The sequence below is a fragment of the Sapajus apella genome, unplaced genomic scaffold, assembly GCF_009761245.1.
Source record: "Sapajus apella isolate SASKATOON/1434 unplaced genomic scaffold, GSC_monkey_1.0 scaffold172, whole genome shotgun sequence".
In the NCBI taxonomy this organism is placed as follows: domain Eukaryota; kingdom Metazoa; phylum Chordata; class Mammalia; order Primates; family Cebidae; genus Sapajus; species Sapajus apella.
In genome coordinates, this window is record NW_022437112.1 from 895,591 (window position 1) to 923,213 (window position 27,623).

At 48.6% G+C, this 27,623-nt stretch overlaps 1 protein-coding gene across 6 annotated transcripts; it reads left to right on the plus strand.

Annotated features, from left to right (window-relative positions):
* Positions 1 to 239: 239 nt before the first annotated feature.
* On the plus strand, positions 240 to 27,623 carry ARSD (arylsulfatase D). 6 transcript variants are annotated; one of them, XM_032267786.1, is made up of 10 exons: positions 253 to 515; positions 4,010 to 4,159; positions 7,898 to 8,019; positions 10,031 to 10,153; positions 12,375 to 12,798; positions 15,101 to 15,237; positions 19,760 to 19,894; positions 20,544 to 20,706; positions 22,995 to 23,116; positions 23,999 to 27,623. In XM_032267786.1, the coding sequence occupies exons 1-10, from the start codon at positions 472 to 474 to the stop codon at positions 24,373 to 24,375; spliced, it is 1,797 nt and encodes a 598-aa protein (XP_032123677.1). In that variant the 5' UTR covers positions 253 to 471; the 3' UTR covers positions 24,376 to 27,623. The 6 variants fall into 6 exon arrangements, with proteins under 6 accessions (XP_032123678.1, XP_032123682.1, XP_032123677.1 ...); XM_032267788.1 differs by having other exon boundaries at positions 499 to 556; positions 23,999 to 24,513; XM_032267787.1 differs by lacking the exon at positions 19,760 to 19,894 and having other exon boundaries at positions 240 to 515; positions 23,999 to 24,513.

The following is a 27,623-nucleotide window of genomic DNA, read 5'->3' on the forward strand; positions in this document are numbered from 1 at the left end:
CAGCTCACTGCAACCTCGGCCTCCTGGGTTCAAGCGATTTTCCGGCCTCAGTCTCCCGAGTAGCTGGGATTACAGGCATGCGCCACCACGCCCAGCTAATTTTCGTATTTTTAGTAGAGACGGGGTTTCGCTATGTTGGCCAGGCTGGTCTCGAACTCCTGGCCTCAGATGATCCAGTCGTCTAGGCCTCCCAAAGTGCTGGGATTACAGGCGGGAGCAAATGCGACCGGCCAATCCTAACTGGGTTTAATCAGCTCCTCATTAGCCCCGGCCTCCCCGGGTGACGACCTGGGAAAACCTGTTTCCACGCGCAGGTCCCAGAGGCTCAGAGAGGCAGGAGGTGACGCGGCTGAAGGAGGGGCGGGGGCACAGCCCAGATTCCGCAGCTGCGAGGGCGAGGCCTTGGCACTGGCGGAGCCCGGGGGCGGAGTGCGCGGGGCCAGGTCCTGAGCTCCGGGGCAGCGCTCCGCCATGGGATCCGCCGCGCGGAGGGGACGCGCCGCGCCCGCCGCCAGGTGCCAGGGACCCCGGGACGTGGACCACACGAAGGCCTAGGGTGGGACCCTGGGGAGGGGGTCGCGAACACCGGGAGGGGCGCCCTGGGCAAGCCTGGACCCCTGTAACGGGCGTGGCTGAGTCCGGCGCCTGGGAGTCCCCAAAATGCAGCTGGAGGAGCGTTGGGTGCCCAGGACAGACGCAAGACACCAGAGCCCAGGGGTAGGGGCGACTGCAGGGACGAGGGGGCGTGGAGGAGACTGAACGGAAGGGAAGGTGGAAGGGCAGGGAAAGAGAAGAAACGAGGAAGGGCAGGGAAGGGAAGGGAAGGGCGGGGCGGGGAAGGGAAGGCGGAGGAAGGCAGGCCGAGGCCAGAGGGAGTGGAAGCTGCGTGGGTCACGCCCTGCCGAGTCCTCCGCCTTCCACCCACAGCTACACCGCGACCGGGATTCGCCCTTCCACGGCTCCCTAAGACCGGACTCGAACCGCCCCCGTTTCCGCCTCCCTAAGACGCGCCCCGTCCCTTCCCAAGGCTCCATCCACCAAAGCGCAGCCTCGCCCGCCCCTAGCACTGCCAAGCCCCGCTGCGCTTCCTAAGACGCGCCCGGTCCTGCCTTCCCGGCTCCATCTGCGCCCAGGTGTCACCGGGAAAGCGTCGTGACTATACGTTGTCCAGGTTCTTGAGGTTTTGAACAAAGAATTGGACAAAATGAAGGAACAAAAGAAGGAAAGCAGGGATGTATTGAAAACGAAAGTACACGCCACAGTGTGGGAGCCGACCCAGCGGCGGCCCAGGGGCTCCGATGCAGAATCTTCTAGGGCCCAAACAACCCCTAGACGTTTCCCATTGGCCACCTCATACCCCACGTCACTGAAGTGGTGGCCCGCGATCAGTCTGATTGATTGCAGATAGCCAGAGGCCAAGTGAGCTTACAAAGGTCACACTCTTGTGCAAACATCTCACTGGTTGCACAAAGCAACTCATCAGAGGCTTAGGGTGACGTCGCGAAGTTGCAGATGAAGACTGAACTCGAATCAGTCTGATTTGTTGCAGACACCACTTTCCCACCTGCCCAGGAGAAAAGTTCAAAGGGAGTAGCCTCTGCTCCTCTTGTAACTTAGGCGTGGAAAGTTAGGATTTTCCTGCTGGGCGCGGTGGCTCATGCCTTTAATCCCAGCACTTTGGGAGGCTGAGGCAGGTGGATCACCTGAGGTCAGGAGTTCGAGACCAGCATGGCCAATATCGTGAAATCCCTAAAGAAAACAATTAGCTGGGCCTCTACTAAAAAGACAAAAAAATTAGCCAGGCTTTGAGCGCTTGTCTGTAATCCCAACTACTCCAGAGGCTGAGACAGAAGAATCGCTTCAACCCAGGAAGCCGAGGTTGCAGTGAGCGGAGATCACAGGAGACTCCGTCTAATAAATAAATAAATACAAACAAGAAAGGAAAGCTAGGCTTTTCCTTTCAATTTAGTTCCAGCAAGTCGGCGTGAAAGCCTTAGGTTCCCTGCCTCCGGACTCGACTCTCCTGCCTCCCTCTCACCACCCTCCAAGACATGTCTCTTCCTGTTCCTTTCCGTGGCCACTGTCCTACTGGTCACACCGCATCTCCTCCTGCGCTTACTCCTCCTCTGCCCCGCAGTAAAGCCCTGTAGCCCCAAACACCCTGAGACACACCCCTCGTTCATGGTCTCCCTGGAGAGCACGGCCATGATCCCCCAACACCAAGACACCACCCATCCGCTGCACGGCCCTGTCCCCTCCAGCCCCAACACCGCCTGGTGCTCCCTACTCTAAGACGCAACCCCTCCCGCCGCCAGGCTTGCCCCTGTGCCTCCCCGAGCGAAACCCAGATGCCCACACTGTCCGACTGCTGTCGCTCCAGGGCACAGCCCGGGAACCCGCGCCCTGCGCGTTCCTGGACACGCTGGAGATCCCAGCCTGGAACGGGCGAGCCACATCCCATCGCGCCTCTGTAGGCTCCCCTAGAGCTGGAGCAGCGCCACACCGAAGAAGGCAGGAGCTGGGAGGAGGCCGCGGGGCCTGTGTCCCCGACGGCTCTGAGCCGGCAGAGCCTAGGATCTCCTTTCCACGTGGATGCTGGACTGCCCCTGGCCCTCATTGGTGGCAACTCCTTTCCAAGGCGCCCTTCAAATCTTGCAGTTACAGCCCGACGGTGCTGGTTCACGCCTGTAACCCCAGCTCATTGGGTTATAAAGTAAGGATGAGTGTTTCCATGAGCTGAGAAGAGGAGCTTGGCTTTGTAGGCAAGAAAGAGCCGAAGAAAGCAGAAATAAAGAATTAAAGCCTGGGCAACATAGTGAGACCCCACCTCTAAAAAAATACTGGTCAGGCGTAGTGGTGTACACTACATCTTGTGGTCCCAGCCTCCGGAAGCTGAGGTGAGAGGATTGATTCAAGCCGTTCAGAAGCAGGCAGAGGTTGCAGTCAGCCATGATCACGCTGCTGCACTCCGGCCTGGGCAACACAGCAAGACCCCATCTCAAAAAAAAGATTAAAAAAAAGAATAATAAAGCAGATTGGTTGTTTCAAAGTTACTTTTCTTACAGGGTTAAAGCATGGGGGACTTTCTTAGCTCAGGTGAACTAGGCATCTTCTTTTTCCTTGCTGGAATCTTCTGTTTTTTGGAAAACTGGGCTGTTTCCTCGCTCGGCTTGATGATGTGGCAGTTAGCACAGTGACAGCATTCCAGTTTGTTCCGATCTGTATGGTCCAGTGTGGCAGGCGAGGTCTCACGAACGCAGGGCTCCGTAACAACTGTGTCAGCACTGACGGAGTGGTGAAGTTAAACATTAAAAGCCGAAAGAGCCAGCGACCATATACAAAGGCTGGGATGTAACAAAAGCCCACCAAGAGCTGTGCCCAGGCCTCTCCTGGGCCTTGAAGCATGACAAGGTAATGAAGGAATTCTTACCAGGACCCATTTAGGATTAAACAAGTTTTATTGCGGGTCTGACGGAAATCCCCAGACCCTCACAAACAAGCTTTATTGGGGACTAAAGGAGCCAAGATAAGGGTAATCACCCCACACCTGGACCCACTGAGATTAAATCAATTCACTGAGGCTCCAGAGGAAGGTCCTCAGGACTCAGACCTTAGTTACAGATGAGAAGAAGTTAACCACGATGTCTTTAGCTAAATGCAAACTTACACTTAGACATATAGCTTAGAAGGATACGAGCTCTGGAAAGCTTTGTAATTTTGAGTTGGTCTGGTGATAATTCCCAGGCCTTCCTCCTATAACTGGTTACGGAAATAAAAACTCTCCTCTTTCCCTGCTCATCTGCATCTCATTATTGAGCCGCAAGAATAAGCAGCCTGACCCTCGGTTTGGTTCAGGGACACTAGATCAGGCCAAGACAATAACCTCCCATAAAGTTTAATGTATTAATTTGGTGGTAAAACCTTCGCCTTCTCAGCGAGCTGCCTTGAAATGTCCACTTCCTGTGCCAAATGGTAAACAGTCATTTCTGTATTCTGCTTTTCTCTCCAGGGACTGCCTGCCGGTGCTACTGCTTTTCTGCCTGCTCCTGAGGACCTGTGAACCGAAAGCTGCAAACGCCTTTAGACCAAATATCCTACTGATCATGGCTGACGACCTGGGCATTGGGGATCTCGGTTGCTATGGGAACAAAACACTGAGGTGCAGTTGGCTGTTGTCATTGGTGATGATGTCATGGTGTTTGACTGAATGGTGCAATTCCTGCCTGAAGAAATTAGGAAACTCCTTAGGGCCTCAGAACCCAACCCCACAAAAAATGATTTACCAACAGGTAAAAGGGCCCTTTTAATCGACACAGAACTGCCGAGTAAGTGAATGTATTCTTACCACAAAATGAGTAGCTTAAAACAACAGGAATTTGTTCTCCCAGGTGTGCAGACCAGAAGTCTCAAATCCAGGTGCGGGCAGGGCCGGGCCCCCTCTGGGGGTCCTGGGGAGGCTCCTTCCCGCCCCTGCCAGCTCCGGTCAGCCCGCATCACTCACTCCAGTCCGCCTCCATCTCCACGCGGCCTCCTCCTCTGTCTGTGTCCTAATCTCGTCTGATAAGGACACGGTCATTGCAGCAAGGCCTGCCTGCCGTAAACATGTCTTCTCTTCATTACGTTTGCAAACACTGTGTTGTGGGCCCAATTCTGGCCTCCTCCAAATGTGTAGGTTGAAGCCAGATCGGGCTGTGACAGTATTCAGAGATGGGGTCTTTGGAGAGGTAATTAAGTTAAACTGAAGTCCTTAGGGCGAGCCCTAATCTGATATGGGTTACTAAAAGAGGAGATTAAGACCCAGACAGAGCTCCCTGAGCGGCGGGAGGGGGGCTCCTTCCCTGTCTCCGGCTCCTGGGGGCTCCAGCTGTCCCTGGGCTTGTGGCCACATCACTCCAGTTTCTGCCTCCGCCCCCACGTGGCCTTCTTCTCTGCCTCTCCTCTTCTTTCTCTTAGAAGGACACTGGTCATTGCATTTAGGGCCCTCTCTAAACCAGGAGGATCTCATCTCGGGATACCTAACTAATAACACCTCCAAAGACGGTTTTTCTAAGCAAGGCCCCTCACACAGGTTTGGGGGGTCAGCATGTGGACAGGTCGGTTCGCAGACCCCCATTCAGCCCCTATGCCAGCCCTCCCAGCAGTGCGCCTGAGTGGAGAAAAGCTGAGAAACCTCCTTATTCCATTTGGTAGGCGTTTCTCCTAGAAGGACCACCCAGAATGGAGGCTGCATCTGCTTTTCAGTGGCTGCCAACCCCAGGGCCAGTCCCCACAGACCAGGCCTCCCTTCTTCGCAGTTGACATTACAGCGCCTGCAGCAGTCTGCCCTGCGTGGGCCGGCGTGGTGGCTCACGCCTGTCATCCCACCACTTCGGAAGACCAAGGTGAGGGATGACTTGAGCCCAGGAGTTCTAGACCACCCTGGGCAACATGACGAAACCCTGTCTCTATGAAAAATACAAAAAATTAGCCAGGCATACTGGTGCATGCCTGTAGTGCTGGGATGGGAGGCTGATGGCTTGAGTCCTGGAGGTGGAGGTTACGGTGAGCCGAGATCACGCCACTGCACTCTAGCCTGGGCCACGGCGAGAGACCCTATCTCTAAATCAGTCAATTAATCCGTCAGTCAATCAATCTGCCCCCTGTCCAGGGATCCCGTTCAAATACCCTGAGCATGCCCAGTTATAATTCACAGAACATAATGGTTCATCTGTTTACAGCACACAGTTCAGGGACTTTTACTCTATTCGCAGAGTTGTTCATCCTTCACCACAAACCATGTTACGGCATTTACATACTCCCAAAGAAAGCCTGCACCCCTCGAGCCATCACCTTCAGCTAGGGGCTAATCTGTGTCCCCTAAATTCTTACATTGAAGTCCTAACCCCCAGGACCTCAGACTGTGACTCCATCTGGAGACTGGGTCTTTCCAGAGGTGATCAGGTAAAATGAGGCCACTAGACTGGGCCCTGATCCAGTAGGACAAGGGTCCTCATAAGAAGAGGAGATGAAGACACAGACACACATAGAGCGGTGACCGTGCGAGGACGCAGGGGGAAGATGGAGTCCATGAGCCCAGGAGAGAGGTCTCAGGAGGGACCAGCCCTGCCCATGCCTTGATCTCGGACCTCCAGCCTCCAGAAATGCGGGAGAATCAATGTCGGCTGGGTTTGTTTATGTGTTTTGTTTTTTGTGACAGGGTCTCATTCTGTTGCCCAGGTTGGAGTCCCGTGGCGTGATCACAGCTCACTGTAACCTCCATCTCCTAAAGCTATCCTCCTGCCTCAGCCTCCCGAGTAGTTGAGACTACAGGCACACTCCAGCACGCCTAGCTAGTTTTTGTATTTTTTGTAGAGACAGATATTCACTATGTTGCCAAGGCTGGTCTTGAACTCCTGGCCTCAAGTAATCCACCCACCTCGTCCTCCCAAAGTGCTGGGATGACAGGCATGAGTTGCTGTGCCAAACCATATCTGGTGTTGAAGCTGGCTGGCGTGTAGGACTTCGTCAAGGCAGCCCCAGTTAACACTCCTCCAACTGCTCAGCACCCCAACCCTCAGCCTGTGGCATCCGTAACCTGCTTTCCATCTCCACAGGCTCCCTGTTAGGGACATTTCATCTGAATGAAATGATGTAACCCGGGGTCTGTCTTTCTTTCTTTTTTTTTTTTTTTTTTTTTTTTTGAGACAGAGTCCTGCTCTGTCACCAGGCGCCAGGCTGGAGTACAGTGGCACAATCTCGGCTCACTGCAATCTCCACCTCTGGGGTTCAAGCAATTCTCCTGCATCAGCCTCCCTAGTAGCTGGGACTACAGGCACGCGCCACCATGCCCAGCTAATTTTTGTATTTTTTTTAGTAGAGACGGGGTTTCACCATGTTGGCCAAGATGGTCTCGATCTCTTGACCTCGTGATCTGCCCGCCTCGGCCTCCCAAAGTTCTGGGATTACAGGCGTGAGCCACTGCGCCCGGCTAACCCAGGGTCTTTCAAGTCAGGATGCTTTCACAGAAGACTATGTTTTCAGGGTCCTGCCCTGTGGTGGCAAGCCTCAGACTGTGCCCCACACCTTGTAGTGGCTGAGGAATATTCCATTCTATGTGCATAGCTCTTTTTGGAGGAGACAGGGTCTCACTCTGTTCTGTCACCAGGCTGGAGTACAGTGATACCATCTCTGCTCACCGCAACCTCCGCCTCCTGGGCTCAAGCGATTCTCCTGCCTCAGCCTCCCGAGTAGTGGGGATTACAGGCCTGCGCCACCTTCCCTGGCTAATTTTTGTATTGTTTTTAGTAGAGACGGGGTTTTACCATGTTGACCAGGCTGGTCTTGGAATCCTGACCTCAAGTGATTGGCCCACCTTGGCTCCCAAAGTGTTGGGATTACAGGCGTGAGCCACTGCACCCGGCCCTCACTGTTTTTTGATATCTGATGCTGAAAGATTTTAGGCCTCACCTCTCTGTGCCCCACATCTGCACAGGCAGGTAAGAATGCACAGGGACTTTATTCTTCGGTGCTAACGGCAGAGTCAGACCGTAAAAGCCCCCACCCTTGCATGGGAACCGTCATCCCAGCCCCACACCCTCACCACAACTAAAAAAATAAACGTTCTCTCTTTGCTTCCTTATTTCAAACAAGTTTGGAAGGTCTGCCCTGCTCTCCCTAGAAAGCCTCATTATATGGGTCATAAATTGTCTCATGTGCTATGTGTGTGTGTGTGTGTGTGTGTGTGCGATATCCATCTCAACATCAAAACCAAACTTAGGGTAGGGTCCATCTGCCTCTGTAGGACCGCATACATAATGTGATGAATTCTGAAATCCGGCGAAGTCCTGGCGGTCTATTCCTGAGCCTTTCAGAGCCAAATGCGTGTCTCCTAACAGTGATTTCTGTGTGCTTTCCCCAGAACGCCGAATATTGACCAGCTTGCAGAGGAAGGCGTGAGGCTCACTCAGCACCTGGCGGCCGCCCCGCTGTGCACCCCCAGCCGAGCCGCATTCCTCACGGGGAGACATTCCTTCAGATCAGGTTGGTGTCATGGAGATGATGGAGAAATGGGCACATCTGTGTCCACTCATTCTATCATCTGTAACAGTTGAGTACTGATGGTGAAGACAGGTGGGAAATGGTACAAAGATTATCTGCAATTCATCATCTTCCTTGTATTTATGTAAGGAATATTGTATTGTGTGTGTACACATAAAAGTTGTGGCCAGGCGCGATGGTTCACTGTAATCCCAGCATTTTGGGAAGCCGAGGCGGGCAATGCATGAGGTCGGGAGCTTGAGACCAGCTTGGCCAACATGGCAAAACGCCATCTCTACTAAAAATACAAACATAAGCTGGGCGTGGTGGCTTGTTCCTGTAATCCCAGCTACTAGGGAGGCTGAGGCAGAATTGCTTGAACCTGGGAGGTAAAGGTTGCAGTGAGCTGAGACTGTGCCACTGCACTCCAGCCTGGGTGACAGAGTAGGACTCTGTCTCAAAAAAAAAAGTTGTGATCACTGGGATGTGAACAGCAAAACCAAAGTCTGTGGAATATTTTAAAGAGGTTTATTCTCAGCCAGTATGACTGATCACAAGACCGAGTGTCTTTTAGAGAGCAAAGTTTCCCCAAGTTGAGAATCACTGTGATGTAGATAGATAGATGGTAGATAGATAGATAGACAATGATAGATAATGGATGATTGACAGCTAGATATCTAGATGATGATGATACATAATGACAGATGATTGACAATGACGTGATAGATGATTGATAGCTACATAGCTAGATGATAATTAATAGATAATGACAGATGATAGAAAGTGAAGAGATGATAGCTAAGGATAGCTGATTGATAGCTAGATGATCAATGGTAATGATAGCTAATAGATACATGGATGGATAGATACAGATGATAGGTCATGGATACGTATTGAGAGAGACAGGTGACAGCTAGGCAGACAGACATATGACAGATACTATAGAGTCTGTCATCGTAAGGTAAGATGTCTCTGTTTTGGCACCATGGACATTTGGCACTAGATGATTCTCTGTGGGGGACTGTTCTGTGCGCTGGATGTAGGGCTCCACGCACCACATCCCACCCTTTCTGAGTTGGGACAACAAAACCATCTCCAGACATTGCCCACGCTCATTATTTCAAAAATAGTGTGATAGATAGATAGATAGATAGATGATAGACAGATAGACAGATAGACACATAGATAGATGATAGATAGACAGATAGACAGATAGATGATAGACGGATACACAGATAGACACATAGATAGATGATAGATGATAGATAGACAGATAGATGATAGACGGATACACAGATAGACACATAGATAGATGATAGATAGATGATAGATACACAGATAGATAGATAGATGATAGACAGATACACAGATAGACACATAGATAGATGATAGATGATAGATAGACAGATAGATGATAGACGGATACACAGATAGACACATAGATAGACGATAGATAGACAGATAGACAGATAGATAGATAGATAGATAGATAGATAGATGATAGATAGATAGATGATAGACAGATAGACAGACACATAGATAGACGATAGATAGATAGACAGATAGATAGATGATAGATATACAGATAGATAGATAGATGATAGACAGATACACAGATAGACACATAGATAGACGATAGATATACAGATAGATAGATAGATAGATGATAGACAGATACACAGATAGACACATAGATAGATGATAGACAGATAGATGGTAGATAGATGATGGATGGATCTATCTATCCATCATCTATCTACCATCTATCTGTCTATCTGTCTATCTATCATCTAGATAGATAGACAGATAGATATGCAGATAGATAGATAGACAGACAGTTGACAGATGATAGATAGGTAAATCATTGATAGCTTGATACGTGATAGATGGATGATAGACGACAGCAGTGTGGCCCGGGTGCACAAATCCAGATCTCAGACACCAAAGCCCCCTGGTTGGGAACTACTCCTCTAGAGAAGGGAGAGTAAATTCTTCCTCTTTTCCTGTCCCACAGGCATGGAGGCTAGCAATGGATACCGGGCCCTCCAGTGGAATGCGGGCTCAGGTGGACTCCCCGAGAATGAAACCACTTTTGCAAGAATCCTGCAGCAGCGTGGCTATGCAACTGGCCTCATAGGTGTGGAGACGTGGGAGCCTCACGTTATACGGTGGTTGAGAAGATCCGTGATCAAAAAAATCCTGTTTTCCTGCAAAGGAAACAATCCTGTGTCCTCTGAATCGGAAATTGGTGCCTGGTCCATTTCATGCCTATTGCATTGTCCGCAGTTTGGGATGAGGTTTTTTCTTTTCTTTTTTTTTAAAGACTGGGTTTCACCATGTTGGTCAGGCTGGTCTTGAACTCCCGACCTCAGGTGATCCGCCCACCTTGGCCTCCAAAGTGCTTGGATTACAGGCATAAGCCACCACGCCCGGCCGGTTTTTTCTTTTTTAATTCAAAATCCTAGGACATTGCCCTCCTCTCCTCTCTGGACCTATCAGTCTTCAGCTTGTCCCCGTTTATCACGACTTTCAGACATTATCTTTGTCTACATGGCCTCTCACCACCTCAAAGCCCCCAGGGTGAAGAAACACTGCCTTCCTTTATACAACAAGCCCCAGCAGGGTCACAACACCCTCTTCATAACAGACAGCATGTCAGGGGTCTCCAAGACTACTCTTTAAAAGGGAGAGCATGTCAGGGGTCTCCAAGTCCACCCTTTTTAAAAGAAAGCATGTTGGGGGTCTCCAAGACCACCCATAAGTTTAGAAATGTGCTAGGAAGACTTGGCATGCAGTTGTACTCGTGGGATATTTATGACAGTCAAAGCGACGGGAATCACACAGGGTGAAGGCCAGGGGAGACCAGACCCAAGCTCCCAAGAATCCTCCAGTGAGATCACACAAGATGCACCAAATTCCTCCAGAAATGGGTTTTAACAACACGCATGGAATGCTGTTTGTTAGGGAAGCTCCCAGGAGTCTCAGCGCCCAGGGGTTTCTGTTGGGGGCTGGTCCTGCAGGCACTGACTGCCTGGCACTGGCCCGAATTGCAGACTCCTAGAACCAAAGGAGGTGTTTAGCATGAAGTACCTTGCTTTTGCATATGGCTTAGGCACAGTCAGCTTATTATTTTAAGAATAGTGTGAATTCTCCACTGGAAATCCTCAGACACCAGCCATGGGGGAATCTCCAAGCCGGCCTTTGTAAGGGACACCATCTCAGGCCTGCCCCTTAAACCCCTTTCTGCATGGAGAGGAAAGGAGGGAGATGTTGATTTATGCCATCAAGCACCAGGCAGTCTGGGTGTTACCTCCTTTGTTCCCTGCCCAGCCTGTGGGTTTAGAGGTGCTGTCCCCATCATACACAGGAGAACATGGGCGCTCAATGGTGGGGTTGCCCGCCCCGACCTGGTGGTGGGATCTCTGTGCAGGGTCCCCAGTTCCTCTCTGTGCACTTCCCACACCCAAAGCCACCGTTGTGTTCACAGGAGCTGCAGCACCCCAACTTGTTCAAGGCTGTGGTTTGTTTAAGGAGGACAGCCGTTGTGCTTTTCAAGTTTCCTGCCATTTTATTTTTATTTTCTTAAAAAACTTTTTCTTCTTTTATTTATTTTTTATTTTTATTTTTTTGAGATGAAGTCTTGCTCTGCCACCCAGGCTGGAGTGCAGTGGCACGATCTCAGCTCACTGCAGCCTCCACCTCCCGGGGTTAAGCGATTCTCCTGCCTGAGCCTCCCGAGCAGCTGGGACCACAGGCATGTCCCACCATGCTCAGCTAATTTTTTTTGTATTTATAGTAGAGCCGGGGTTACAGCATGTTGGCCAGGCTGGTCTCAAACTCCTGAACTCAAGTGATCCACCTACCTCAACCTCCCAAAGTGCTAGGATGACAGGGCCAGTGCTTTATAGTGTAGAAGTCTGTGTATCTCCTACCCTGAGGGTGGATTTATTCTTTATAATTTTTTAAAGACAGCCTTGCTGTATCATCCAGGTGGTATAATATAATACATACCTGTATTACCTATACTATAAATACATGTATTACATATATATGTAGATATTTTGTAAATTATTTAATAGCGGAATGGTCTAGGGCTGCAAGCCTATAAGACCAGCATTCTGTAAAGTCTTAAACCTTCGATCACCTGCCAGGGGTTCTGACATGGATGCCTGCGTTTGTCTTCATGGGTCAGAACGCATTCATTTAGACACCCGTATCCATTCATTGCCTTTTGATTTCCAGTTTTGCTCTTTGCAGACTTTTCTTTTCCAGCCGCTGCTGAATGATTCCAGGGTTCTTTGTGGCAGACCAGGCCACGTCGAAGCGGGTCTCTGTGCAATGTTTTGTGTTTCTTTTAGGAAAATGGCACCAGGGTGTGAATTGTGCATCCCGTGCGGATCACTGCCACCACCCCCTGAACCACGGATTTGACTATTTCTACGGCATGCCCTTCACGCTCACCAACGACTGTGACCCAGGCAGGCCCCCCGAAGTGGACGCCGGCCTCAGGGCACAGCTCTGGGTTTACACCCAGTGCCTAGCACTGGGGATTCTCACCGTGGCTGCCGGCAAGACCTGCGGTCTCATCTCTGTCTCCAGGACAGCAGTCGCTGGCATGGCCGGCCTGCTCTTCCTGTTTTTCATCTCCTGGTACTCTAGCTTTGGGTTTGTGCGCCGCTGGAACTGTATCCTGATGAGAAACCATGACGTCACGGAGCAGCCCATGGTTCTGGAGAACACAGCGAGCCTTATGCTAAAGGAAGCCGTTTCCTATATTGAAAGGTAAGCAACTGTCACGTCTTAAACAGGAGATGGGGCCGGCCTGGTGGCTCACGCCTGTCATCCCAGCACTTTGGGAGGCTGAGGGGGCAGATCACGAGGTTAGGAGCTTGAGACCAGCCTGGCCAACGTGGTGAAACCCCGTCTCTATTAAAGATACAAAAACCAAAACAAAATGAGCCGGGCATGGTGGCACACACCTGTAATACCAGATACTCAGGAGGCTGAGGCAGCAGAATCGCTTGAACCAGAGAGGTGGAGGTTGCAGTGAGCCAAGATTATGCCACTGCACTCCAGCGTGGTGACGGGACAGGCACAGTGTCTCATGTTTGTCATCCCAGCACTTTGGGAGCCCAAGATGGGAGGATCCCTTGAGTCCAGGAGTTTGATACTAGCTTGGGCAACATAGGAAGACTGGTTCTACAATAAATATAATCATTAGCCAGGAATGGTGGTGTGTGGCAGCAATGCCAGCTACTCAGGAGGCTAAGGAGGGAGGATCACTTAAGCCTCTGTTGTAGGGGCTGCAGAAAGCTATGATCACACCACTGGACTTCAGCCTGGGCGACAGAGTGAGGCCTTGTTGCTAAAAATATAAGATTTAATTTTTAAAAAGAGGCGGTAATGTCTCAGAGCATCTGAGAGTCTCCTTATGATCTCAGGGGTCTCGGACAACAGCCCGAGGAGGAGATGGTTACAGAAGCCAGCCTTTTTATATGGCTGCATTGCCCGTATTAGAGCCTCGATGTGGATGGCATGTGATGGCTCAAATAGCATTGACATAGATGCCATTGTATTCTCTACATTATTTTCTTTGACAGTTTTTTAAACATTTTTGCATTCTTTGTAGATATGGGTTCTCCTGGGCTCAAATAATCCTCCCATCTTGGCCTCCCAAAGTGCTGGGATTACAGAAGTGAGCCACTGTGTCTGCCTTTTTTAATGTGTCACTTTTTTTTCCTTTTTTTGAGACAAAGTCTTACTATATGGCCCCAGCTGGTCTTGAATTCCTGGGCTCAAGCCATCCTCCCACCTCGGCCTTCCAGAGTATTGGGATTACAAGAGTGAGCCACCGTGCCTGGCCCTTGCTTTTTAATTTGTACACATTTATGGGGTATGTGTGACATTTTGTTACGTGTATACACTGAATAGCAATCAAGTCAGCATACTTAGCATATCCGTCTCCCGACTGCAATACATTCTGTTAGCTTTGCCCACCATACTCTGCTCTCAGGCATGAAATGTATTCCTTTAAGCTTACTATATGTTTGGGCTCTTTAAAAACCACTTCTCTTTGTCCTTCACCCTTCCGTGCCTCTGGTCTCTATCATTGTATTCTCTATCTTCATGTGATCGATTTTTTTAGCTCCCACATATGAGTGAGAAAACGCAGGATCAGTCTTTCTGTGCCTGGCTTATTTCACTTAACATAATAACCTCCTGTTTTATCTGTGTTGCTGCAAATAACAGGATCATTCTTTTTGATGACTGACTAGCATTCCATTATGTACATACACCAGACATTCCCTTTTTTTCTGAGACAGCCTTGGCTCTGTCACCCATGCTGGAGAGCAGTGGCATGATCACGGCTCATGGCAATCTCTGTCTCCCTGGCTCGAGCAGTTCTCGTGCCTTAGCCTCTTCAGTGATGGAATTATAGGTGCCTGCCACCACATCCTGTTAATTTTTTTATTTTTAGTAGAGACAGGGTTTTACCATTTCACCATGTTGGCCAGGCTGGTCTCAAACTCCTGACCTCAACTGATCTGCCCGGCTCAGCCTCCCAAAGTGATGGGATTACAGGCTTGAGCCACCATGCCCAGCCTCCATTCTTTTTTATGGCTGAATAGTGTTCCACTGTGGACATATACTATTTATTTATTTAGAGACAGGGTCTGACACTGTCCCCCATGCTGGAGGGGAGTGGTGTGATCACGGCTCACTGCATGCTCCACCTCCCGTATTAAAGCCATCCTCCCACCGCGGCCTCCCAAATAGCTGGGACTACAGGCTCAAGCCACAACACCCGGCTACTTTTTCTATTTTTTATAGAGACGGCATTTCACCATGTTGCCCAGGCTGGTCTGAATCTCCTGGCCTCAGCCTCTCAAAGTGTTGGGATTACAGGTGTGAGCCTCTGCGCCCTGCCCACTATCTATTCTTGATGCATTCATCCACCGATGGACTCAGATGCGGATCCCCTGCCTTGGCTCTCGTGAATAGTGTGGCGTGAACACAGGGGTGCAGAGGTCCCTTTGATGTACAGTGTATTCTGTGGATTCTCAAGGAGGCTTTCTTCTTTCAGACACAAGCATGGGCCATTTCTCCTCTTCCTTTCCTTGCTGCATGTGCACATTCCCCTTGTGACCACAAGAGCATTCCTGGGGAAAAGTCAGCACGGCTTATATGGTGACAATGTGGAGGAGATGGACTGGCTCGTAGGTAAGTCAGCATTCCACGGAGCCTCCCTCCACTCTCAGCCTCACTGTTGTTACCACGGAGCCTCCCTCCACTCTTGGCCTCAGCGTTGAACGTAGGGTGTAACAGACTGGCCATCGGAATATGAGCCAGCTTGCAATAAAAAATAAGAGCGGTGGCTCACACCTATAATCCCAGCACTTTGGGAGGCTGAGGCGAGTGGATCATCTGAGGTCAGGAGTTTGAGATCAGCCTGGAGGACATGATGAAACCCTGTCTCTACTAAAAGTACAAAAAATTAGCCCAGCTTGATGATGTACACCTGTAGTCCCAGCCGCTTGGGAGGCTGAGGTGTGAGAATCGCTCGAACCCATGAGGCGGAGATTGCAGTGAGCTGAGATCGCGCCACTGCACTCCAGCCTGGGTGACAGATCAAGACTCTGTCTCAAAAAAAAAAAAAAAAAAAAAAAAAAAAAAGAATAAGGTAACTCTTAGCACTTTGGAAGGCCCAGGTGGGCAGATTGCTTGAGGTCAGGAATTCAAATCCAGCTTGTACAACAGAGTGAGACCCCGTCTCTACAAAAAATAAAATGCTTAGCCAGGCATGGGGATACATGCCTGTAGTCCCAGCTTCTCAGGAGGCTGAGGGGAGGATCGCTTGAGCCTGGGAAGTCAAGGCTGCAGTGAGCTGAGGTTGCACTGCTGTAACCCAGGCTGGGCGACAGAGTGAGACCCCATCTCATAAATAATGACAATGATAGCACAAAGAATGGGAGCAGAACATGCTCCAATATCATTTATTTGCCCCTTCAGTATTCCCAATTACTTAGTCTAATTTTGCACAGAATCAGCCTTCTACACAGCCAGTGACTTAATGTCCTCATTAGAAGTTACAGAAAATGAAGCAATAAAGTTAATGTTCAGAACAATGCAGAGACACTGTCTTCCTTCTGTGGCCTTCAGGAAACCCTGGAGAGGACCAGTGAGGCTGCAGATTCTTGAAAGAGCATAGACATTACAATTCTTGCAGAATCTGAATGTGTCTCCTGAGACAAGCATAGTGACAGAGTGGGATTAGTTCACAGTCTTAAAAGTCTGCATTTTCAGGTGGGGCAAGGTGACTCATGACTGGAATCCCAGCATTTTGGGAGGCTGAGGCAGGCTGATTGCTTGAGGTCAGGAGTTCAAGACCAGCCTGAGCAACATAGTGAGACCCCCCTCCTCCATCTCTACAAAAAATTTAAAAAATTAGACAGGCATGGTGATATGCACCTGTGGTCCCAGCTACTCCAGAGGTTGAAGTGGGAAGATAATTTGAGCCCAGGAGGTTGAGGCTGTAATGAGCTATAACTGTCGCACCACTAAACTCCAGCCTGGGCAACAGACCAAGACCCTGTCTCCAAAATCAAAAGAAATAAAAGACAAAGAATAGGGAGAAAAACTTCCCTCATATCATTTATTTGCTCCTTCAGTATTATCAAGCACTTAGTCCAATTTGCACAAAGTCAACTGTGTTAGTCTATTCTTGCACAGAAATACCTGAGACTGGGTAATTTATGAAGAAAAGAGGCTGAATTGGCTCCCAGGTCTGCAGGCTGTACAGGAAGTAAGGCGGCATCTGCTTCTGGGGAGGCCTGGGGAGCTTTCTGCTTGCGTGGAAGGTGAACGGAGCAGGCATCTCGTGGCAGGAGCAGGACCAAGAGAGGAGCCGCACACTTTGAAACAACCAGATCTCGAGAGAACCCACTCACTCCGCAGCACCAAGCAGGGGTGGTGCCCCACCATTCATGAGAACTCCGCCCCCGTCATCCACTCACCTCCCACCAGGCCCCACCGCCAACACTGACGATTACAATTCACAGATCCAAACCATATTGTCAACCTTCTACACAGCCAATGACTTAATGTCCTCATTAGAAGGAACAGAAACTAAAGCAATAAAGTTAATGTTCAGGACAGTGCAGAGACATCATCTTCCTCCTATGGACTTGAAGAAACCCTGGAGAGGACCAAAGAGGCTGCAGATTCTCAAGAGAGTGCAGATACTAAAATCCTTGCAGAATCTGAACGTATCTCCTGAGACAAGCATAGTGACAGGGCGGGATTGGTTCACAACGTAAACCAAAAATAAAAGTCGAAGGCCCCCCACTACCATCTGAATGGATTTCCTCCTTTGCCAGGGTAGCCTAAAATTTAACCTGAGAGACTGCTTCCGGCCATGATGGAGGAGGGGGTCGGACACGTGTCACTCTACCCTCCAGCGTGAACACCCACGCAGACCTTACGTCTGATAAGAAACATTTACAGTCTATTCTCTCTGAAGCCTGCGACCTGCAGGCACCATGTGCATAGTAAAACCTGACTGTCCACAACCTGTTGTCATAACCCAGGCATTCCTTTCTGTTGATAACAACTCTTCAATCAATTGCCAATCAGAATATGTTTGAACCCCCCACTTCAAGTTGTTCCCCCTTTCCAGCTCAAGCCAATGTACATTTTACATGTATTGACTGATGTCTCATGTCTCCCTAAAGCATACAAATCCAAGCTTTGCCCCAACCACCTTGAACACATGCCATCGGGGCCTCCTGAGGCTGTGTCATGGGCACATCCTTAATCTTGACAAAATTAACTTTCTAAATTGATTGAGGCCGGTCTCAGATGCTTTCCGGGGTACAGCAGTCTTCAAACTCTGCATTTTTGGAGTTACAGATGACAGTGTGGTTTATATCATCTGGACTTTCAGTGCTTTCAATGGCCAGTGGCCTCCAGAGATAAAGCAATTGCTTTGCAGAGCGCCCTCTGCACTTCTGAGTCATCAACCTCCAATACGCCATACCCATGGATGCTTCTTCCTGTATGGACAGGGTTCTGTCATCACTGAGTCTCACCTTTTCCCTCGCCCCAATGTCTTTATTATGACACACACACACACACACACACACACACACACACACACACACACACACAGAGGCACTGTGTTTATAAAAGCATGCCAAATGACAACCTATTGGCATTGTGTGTTCATTCTGTGTTTTGTATTGGTGGTATCTTGGGATTAACCAAAAGAGTCAAACTCTGTAAATATTTGGAGAGATTTATTCTGAGACAAATATGAGTAATCAGTGACCCATGGCACAGCCCTCAGGAGGTCCTGAGGACATGTACCCAAGGTGGTCGGGTTGCAGTTTGGTTTTGTAAATTTAGGAAGACATACAGCATCAATCAATATGCGTAAGACATATCTTGGTTCGTTCCAGAAAGGCAAGACCACTGGAAGAGGGACTTCCATGTCAAAGGCAGAGTTACCGATTTTCTGATCAGTGGGTGATTGAAAGAGTTATTATCTGAGAATCCATAGAAGGGAATGTCTGGTTTCCAATAAGAGGCTGTGGAGGCCAAGGTTTTATGATGCCAATGAAGCCTCCAGGTAGCAGGCTTCAGAGAGAATAAATGGTAAATATTTCTTATCAGACTTAAAGAGCCTGCTCTATCACTCTTTTTTTTTAAACAGGGTCTCACTTTGTCGCCCAGGCTGGAGTGCAGTGGTGCGATGTTGACTCACTGCAGCTTTGACCTCCCAGGCTCAGGTGATCCTCCCACCTCAGCCTCCTGAGTAGCTGGGAGTACATACAAACATGTGCCACAAAGCCTGGCTAATTTCTGTATTTCATGTAGAAATGGGGCTTTGCCATGTTGCCCAGGCTAGTCTTGAACTCCTGAGCTCAGTCGATCTTCCTGCCTTGGCCTCCTAAAGTGCTGGGATGACAGGCATGAGCCAGTGTGCCTGGCCTTCTCTCAGTCATAAGGTCTCTGTTTTCATGTGAATGCTGGTCAGTTGCACGTGGATTCCAAAGAAAGGAGGGTATCATAACGCATGTCCAACTGCACCCGCCCCTGCCAGCTGCCACTTTTCATCATGGCCTGACCTAGTTTTTTGTTGTTGTTTTTTTGTTTGTTTGTTTGAGACAGTTTCACTCTGTCACCCAGGCTGCAGTCAGTGGTGCAATCTTAGCTCACTCTAACCTCTGCCTCCTAGGTTCAAGCGATTCTCCCACCTCAGCCTTGGTCCCAAGTAGCTAAGATTACAGTGTGCATGACCACACCTGCCTAATTTTTGTGTTTTTGGTAGAGATGAGGTTTCACCATAATGGCCAGGCTGGTCTTGAACTCCAAGCCTCAGGTGATCCACCCACCTCAGGCTCCCAAAGTGTTGGGATTACAGGTGTGACCCACCAATGCCCAGCCTGACCTCGTTTTTCAGGTTAACTTTGGAATGGCCTTGGCCAAGGGGAGAGTCTATCAATCAGATGTGGGGAGCTTAGAATTTTATTACTGGTTTGCGTTGTAAACAGTCCTGTGGTGTCACCATGATTACCTATGTCTTATGCCTTGGGATCGCATTGTAACCATGGCCTCCAAGTAACTGTGGTCTCTTCTTATGACTTCCTGGCAAGAGGCGTCTTATGTAGAAAGGAAGAAATACATTGAACTGGCAGATGCTGCTTTGTTTACTTTGTCCTGAAACTTTCCACTTTCTGTAAAGGTAAGATTCTTAATGCCATCGAAGACAATGGTTTAAAGAACTCAACATTCACATATTTCACCTCTGACCATGGAGGACATTTAGAGGCAAGAGATGGACACAGCCAGTTAGGGGGATGGAACGGAATTTACAAAGGTGAGTTGCGGACATTGGGGACACATATGCATTTGACTAAATAGCTCCCACCACCGAGGGTCCCAGAACAAGTCAAACTGAAATGAGTTTGCTCATTTCAAAAAGAATGTATGGAGCACCTTCTGTAGACCAAGTTCTACCTAGATGAGCAGGACAGGCAGATACAAAGTCACATCCCCTTCCTTTAAAGGGTTTACATTTTAGTAGAAGAGAGAGAGGTATAAATAAATAATTCAGATAAAATCAAAATTTATTTTATTATATTATTAATTTTTGAATATTTAATCAATGTATTACTATTTTAACTTTAATGTTTTAAATGCATCAATTAATACTGATGCATAATATTTAATAAATATTGTTAAATTATTGATATTTAACAAACGTTTTTGAAGTATTAATACATAATAAATATTTTAATACATTCTTTTATTCTAAATAAAGGTAGCATAGAGTGACTATAACAGTTGAAGCAGACACAGTGACCCACGGATATTCAAGAGGCTGGGGAGTAGCACAATTCTGGAAATACTGCTGTGACTGCTTTAGTGACCTCAGGCTGCCCCAGTGTGCATGTGTGCACGTGGGTGGCTGTGCATACAAACTGGGCAGTTTCCAGCAAAATCCTAACCATGTCTTTTACTTACAGGTGGGAAGGGCATGGCAGGATGGGAAGGTGGGATCCGCGTACCTGGGATCTTCCGCTGGCCCGGGGTGCTCCCAGCTGGCCGAGTAATTGACGAGCCCACGAGCCTGATGGACGTGTTCCCCACCGTGGTCCAGCTGGCGGGCTGCGAGGTGCCCCAAGACAGGTATGTGGAGATAAGGTTGCCTGTTCCCTGATTTTTTAAATTGTTTTTAGTTTTTATTTATTTTTATTTCAATAGAATTTTGGGGAATGGGTGGTGTTTGATTACATGAATACGTTTTTCTTTTCTTTTTTTTTTGAAACGGAGCGTTGGAGTGTCGCCCAGGCTGGAGTGCAATGGCAGGATCTCAACTCACTGCAACCTCTACCTCCCGGGTTCAAGCGATTCTCCTGTCTCAGTCTCCCAAGCAGCTGGGATCACAGGCACACACTGCCACGCCTAGCTAATTTTTTGTATTTTAGTAGAGATGGGGTTTCACCGTGTTGCCCAGGCTGTTCTCAAACTCCTGAGCTCAGGCAATCCGCCTGCCTTGGCCTCCCAAAGTGCTAGGGTTACAGGTGTGAGGCACTGCGACCAGCCATAAATAACTTCTTTAGTGGGGATTTCTGAGATTTTGGTGCACCCATCACCCAAGCAGTGTACACTGTATCTAATGTGTAGTTCTTTATCCCTCACCCCCTCCCACCCTTTCCCCTGCGTCCCCAAAGTCCATTGTATCATTCTTATGCCTTTACGTCCTCATAACTAAGCTCCCATTTATGGGTGAGAACATACAATGTTTGGTTTTCCATGCCTCAGTTATTCACTTAGAATAATGGTGTCCAGTTCCATGTAGGTTGCTGCAAATGCCATTATTTTATTCCTTTTTATGGCTGAATAATATTCCATGGAGTGTGTGTGTGTGTGTGTGTGTATATATATATATTACACTTTTTAAATCCACTCTTTGATTGATGGGCATTTGGGCTGGTTCCATATTTTTGCAATTGCTAATTGTGCTGCTGTGAACGTGCGTGTGAAAGTGCCCTATCCATATGATGACTTCTTTTCCCTAGGTAGATACCCAGGAGTGGGATTGCTGGATCAAATGGTAGTTATTTTGAGTTCCTTAAGGAATCTCCACATTGTTTTCCACAGTGGTTGTATTAGTTTGTATTCCCACCAGCAGTGTAGAAGTGTCCCCTGTTCACTGCGTCCTCGCCAATATCTGTTACTGTTTGATGTTTTGATTATGGGCGTTCTTGGCGGAGTGAGGTGGTATTCCATAATGGTTTTGACTTACGTTTTCCTTATCATTAGATTCCTCTCATTCCTTTGTATTAGGAGGGATAGAACAACATTGGAACTTTAAGCAAAATTCACTTCCTCCAATTTTGGGCCCACCCTAGTGGAAAATGGCCGACCCCAGTTACAAGATAACATAAGAACAAAGATGGTGGTCACGGTACTCACTTTCCATCGTTTCCACTACTGACAAATTTTGAACCTCAGCATAACAAAGAGAAGATTAAATCATTAGAATGCGATCCATGCACAAACATCTTCCTATAATTTCCCGAAATCTAAGCACAATCTTGCCAATATGTTAGTGAAGCAAGAAAAACTGATTGAAAGATGGTTTATCACCTTGATACAAGCATGTTGCCAGAGTCAACCTTATACAAGAGAAAAAAACTAAGCAAATACTTTGGTAATGATTTTATTTTACTCTATTTAAAGAAACAAATAAATGCTCATATATAAGAGATGATCATATGAAGAATCTTATCTCTAACTTCTCACCCCCAAATCCTTTTTTTCTTTTAAGAGACAGGTTCTTGCCATGTTGCCCAGGGTGGTCTCTAATTCCTGGGATCAACTGATCTTTGGGAGGTCGAGATGGGCAGATCACCTAAAGTCAGGAGTTTGAGACCAGCCTGGCCAATGTGGTGAAACCCCATCTCTACAAAAAATACAAAAATTAGCTGAGGGTGGTGGCTTGTACCTGCAGTCCCAGTTACTCAGGAGGCTGAGGCACAAGAATCGCTTGACCAGGAGGCAGAGGTTGAATTGAGCTGAGATTGTGTCCCTGCAGTGCAGCCTGGGTGACAGAACAAGACGCTGCCTCAAAACAAAAACAGTCAGAAAAGTCAACCTAGGAATGTGGGCTGTCCAGCTGGAACTTGAAGGCTTTGTGTTAACACCCAAGGTGGCAGTGCTGCGTGCATGTGCACTCTGCTTATGCAGTGCTGCGTAACAAATAACCCCAACAGTTAGAGACTCTGTGTCTTGAAATAACCAGATGTATCCTGCTCAGCAACCTGCAATCTAAACAGTGACTGGGGAGAGACAGCTCATCTCTGCTCCGTTTGCTGGGGAGCCTTGCAATCTGGGAGGTTTGTTCCCAGGTGCAAAAGGCTTCCTGGGAACCCATGGTCTGACTCTGCTCTGTGGTCTCTTCATGGGATCAGGGTGATTGACGGCCACAGCCTGGTGCCCTTGCTGCAGGGAACTGAGACACACTCGGCACATGAGTTCCTGTTTCATTACTGTGGGCAGCATCTCCATGCAGCACGGTGGCACCAGAAGAACAGTAAGTAAACGCTGCCCACAGCCAGAGTTGTCCAGAGAAACAGCCAATAGGATGTGTGGATATGTGGATGGATGGATGGATGGATGGGTGGACAGATAGCTATAGAAATAGACATAAATAAACCAATGAGTAGATTATACATAGGTGATCGGAGAGGGGAGAGAGAGAGAGAGAGAGAGATGATAGATGATAGATGATGGATAGATTGGATGGATAGATAAGATACATGATGGATGAGTAGATAGATAGATAGATGATAGATAATGGATAGATAGCTGATGGATAGAAAGATGAGATGATGATGGATGAGACATAATGGATACACAGATAGATAATGCACAGCTAGATGTAGATAGATAAGATGATACATGGTGGATGGATAGCTAAGATAAATAATGAATAGATAAGATAGATGATTGATAGATAAATAGATAGATGAGATAGATAGGTAAGATAAATGGTTAGGGATAGACAGATAAGTATCCAATCGTGCTGTTTAAAGTATCATGGTCGTTTCTGTGTAGAAAGGTAGTAGAGCGACGCTGAACGATTTCAACACAGGGGAAAGGGTGGGAATTAAGGAACCTCTATGATTCTGACTTCTGAAAGCAGCCACAGCGAGTGCTCTGTAATGAGTCCCTTTGCCTGGAGCATGCGAAGTAGAAACACAGACGGACACACACATGGGTGCGCACACACACATACAGACATACACTCTGACTTGACAAGCTGAAGACTGCGATTGTGTGAACAGCCTCCTGTCCCCCCTCCTTTTCATTGAACAGGGAGGTTCATGCTGATTCCACAGAGCTGACACCTGCGCCCAGTGTTCACACCTGTGTGGATTTCTGCCACCCTGACTCCCTTTTTGTCTATATCCAGGTGGAAGCGTCTGGAAGATTCATTACATGACCCCACAATTCCACCCTGAGGGAGCAGGGGCCTGCTACGGCCGAGGCATCTGCCCGTGCTCCGGGGAGGGCGTGACCCATCACAGACCCCCTTTGCTCTTTGACCTCTCCAGGGACCCCTCTGAGGCACGACCTCTGACCCCTGACTCTGAGCCCCTGTACCACGCTGTGATGGCAAGGGTGGGTGCAGCGGTGTCAGAGCATCAGCAGACCCTGAGGCCTGTGCCCCAGCAGTTTTCCATGAGCAACATCGTGTGGAAGCCATGGCTGCAGCCGTGCTGTGGAAATTTCCCGTTCTGCTCATGCCACGAGGATGGGGATGGCATCCCCCGAATGCCAGCACTGTGAGAGAGGATCCACTGCCGCAAACGAAATTCTCCAAACTTGCTTCTATCTTCAGCTTCCCTTTTGCAAGGAACATGCCCTGGACTGAGAGTGGGCCCCTATTTTCTTTCTTTCTTTCTTTCTTTCTTTCTTTTTTTTTGTTTTTTTTGAGATAGAGTGTCACTCCGTCGCCCAGGCTGGAGTGGTGCAAAGGCGTGATCTCTGCTAACTGCAACCTCCATCTGCCGGGTTTAAGTGATCCTCCTGCCTCAGCCTCCCGAGTAGCCGGGATCGCAGGCACCCACCACCACGCCTGGCTAAATTTCATAGTTTTAGTAGAGACGGGGTTTCACCATGTTGGTGACCTCAAGTCATCCACCTGCCTCAGCGTCACAAAGTGCTAGGATTACAGGCATGATCCACTGCCCCCATCTAGGGTCTCCATTTTCTGATCTGTGAAATAAGACTATCCCAGTATGCACCCACTAATGCCTCCTCCTCCTCTTCTAAATCTCAGCGTTCATTGTTGTGCCAATGCCGCATGTTTCCACCATCCGTCTTAGAGCATTGTTCCAATTTCAGTACCTAGATGACATAACAGCCTTCCAAAAGGACAGGGAAGAATGTCTGTTCTTACTCTTTCACATAGCAGAGGAAAGTGAAAGCCTCTCCGTCTCTGTTCCTGAGGACTCATTGATCTCAAAGGGTTGGTGCGTTTTTCATACATTAGTGTCTCTGTCCATGTGTCCTCGTGGTATTATTAAAGAAATGACTTCAGGCTGCTGGTAACAGATGCTGGGAAAAAGGAATGCCTTAAACAAAGCCAGGCACGGTGACTCACACCTGTAATCCCAGCACTTTGGGAGGCCAAGGTAAAAGGATGACTTGAAACCCAGGAGTTCGATACCTACCCAGCCTAAGCAACACAGTGAGACCTCATCTCTTCAAAAAACCAAATAATTAGCCAGATGTGGTGGCACACAGCTGTAGTCTCAGCTGCTTAGGAGGCAGAGGTGGGAGGATCACTTGAGCCTAGGAGGTCGAAACTGCAGTGAGCTATGATTGCACCACTGCACTCCAAGCTAGGGAACAGAGGAAGACCCTGCCTTAAAATAATGCCTTAATGAAAAGAACAAGAGAGGAGTGTGTTCTCTTCCAAGTAGTGTGCAGCTCAAGGGGAAGCAACCCAAGGCTAGCAAGCTCTTGTCAACTCCCAGCTCTGCCACTCTTAGCATGGCAGAGAGTTGGCCTCATTACATCAACATGGCTGTCACGGCGCCAGACATCACATTCCAGGCAGCAGGAAGGAGAAAGAACCAAAGGACATCCCCTTCTCTTGAATCAGTCCCTGTTAGGGGGGATTATCTGGAAGCCCTAACCCAATTTCTGCTTCCAACTATTATCCATAGAAACAACTGGAAGTTGAGAAGTGCAGGCTTTTAGGTGGGCACCTGGCTTCCCTGTATGAAACCAGAATTAGGTTGGTCAGCAGGAAAGCAAGAAAACACTTACTGAGTTGACTGAGGTTTTTGATGCATCGCTTCATTGTCAAATAAAATGACTTTATCTCATTCTTCACTGAAACACGTACTACAATTGCCTGTCATTGGCAGAAGATCCTCAAATGCGCAGAAGATACCCTGATGGCAGGTTTGCCCCTTGGGCAAAGAGACAGCCGTGGGAACCTTCAGACATACAGAGAGAAGGAAGCTTCTCTTCCTGCATTCCTTGAATAGCTAAGATTTGACCAGTGTGATTTCTAAGGCAACTCTAGTATGTTTCATCCTCACCCCTCCCTCTGTGGCTTTGGCGATGGAAGTGTAGTCCTAAGTTACTACATACCTGGGACCCCTTCCCCCAGATCCCAATACCAGGGGCAGGAGAATTTTGCACTATTCCTCTCGGTCCATCTATTGAGGTATTTGTAGGAAGCATACTGGGAATTGAAACGAGAGAATAAATGGCATCTAAGAAAGGCAGTGTTCACCACAAGGTAATGGGTGAGGGTGGGATTCTAGGGACCCCAATGGGAGGCAGGGAGCCACCATCAGACCTCGGCATAGAAGCTTCCAGAATCCAGAGGAGGAGGCAACGGGCTGACCACAGCAGTGAGAATCATGAGTAGAAGAACCATCACAGCCCTGCTAACCAGGCAGCTGATGCCCCTCTCCCCAGGCTCCCTGTGTCCAAATCCTGCAGGGGCATCTGTTGACTGAACTCAATCTGAAGCCAGAGAGAAGGCGAGTGGAGAGAGGCAGCACTTACAGAGCTCAGGTTTCTAAGGCTGGAGATGGATCCGGAGGGACACACAGGAGACACCCAGCATAACCAAAAAATCATTAAAAAGAAACATCTATGGAGCATGGGTCATGGGGATTTGGAGGCAACTAAAAGCCATCTCATCTTTCACTGTATTCAACAAGCCCATTACAACAAGTCTTTTGCTCTCAACCATTCAGACGATCCCAGCCTAAGAATTTCCTGGCATTTGATGAAAATGGCTGTGGGTTTTGCTATCTTCAAGCTCCCTGGGAAGGAGGATATAAGCCCAGGACTGGCAGGCTCTTTCTAGCTACCTGATCTTGCATGTAGGGTTTGCCTCATGGTCTCAAGAAGGCTGCCACAGCTCCAGATGGCACATTGACATTCCAGGCAGCAGGAAGAAGGAAGGAGTAGTTAGCTGAAGGATGTCAGGGAGCTGGTTAGTCTCCACCTGAAGAAGGCAGCCTTGAGCCAGCTTCAATTAACTAATGGGCTCCTGTGGGTGCATCTTTGGACTTTTCTGTACGTTGAAATCTGGATGTGGTATGTGTCTTAAAGTAGCCACCAACTCCTCCCATTACCTTCCAAGTGAGCCCAACTACAGGTTGGAGCCTCTTCCCTCCCCTTAGATCTGGGATGAGCCTCTGACCTGCACTGACCAACAGAATGCAGTGTAAGTGACGCTGGTACTGCCCTTCCTGCCCTAGACTGGGGGTATGTGGCAGCTATATTCTTCCATGCCTTAAGACTTGCAAAAACGGGTCTCAACATGCCTTCCCAGAGCCATGAGGCGCTTCTTCTCCCTCATATTCACTGAGAAAGGGATCTAAGGGAGCTTGAATCAGCCTCTGTTCTGTACTAGTTACGGTAATAAAGTGGCTGCAGCCCACAGGGCAGGTATCTGTGGGTGGCTCTGTGAATAGGATGGCAGCACTTCTTGGGAATCAAGTGCATCCCTAGGCTGGCAGTGCAGCAGAAACACTGACTAAAACATGGCAACTCTACCTGGA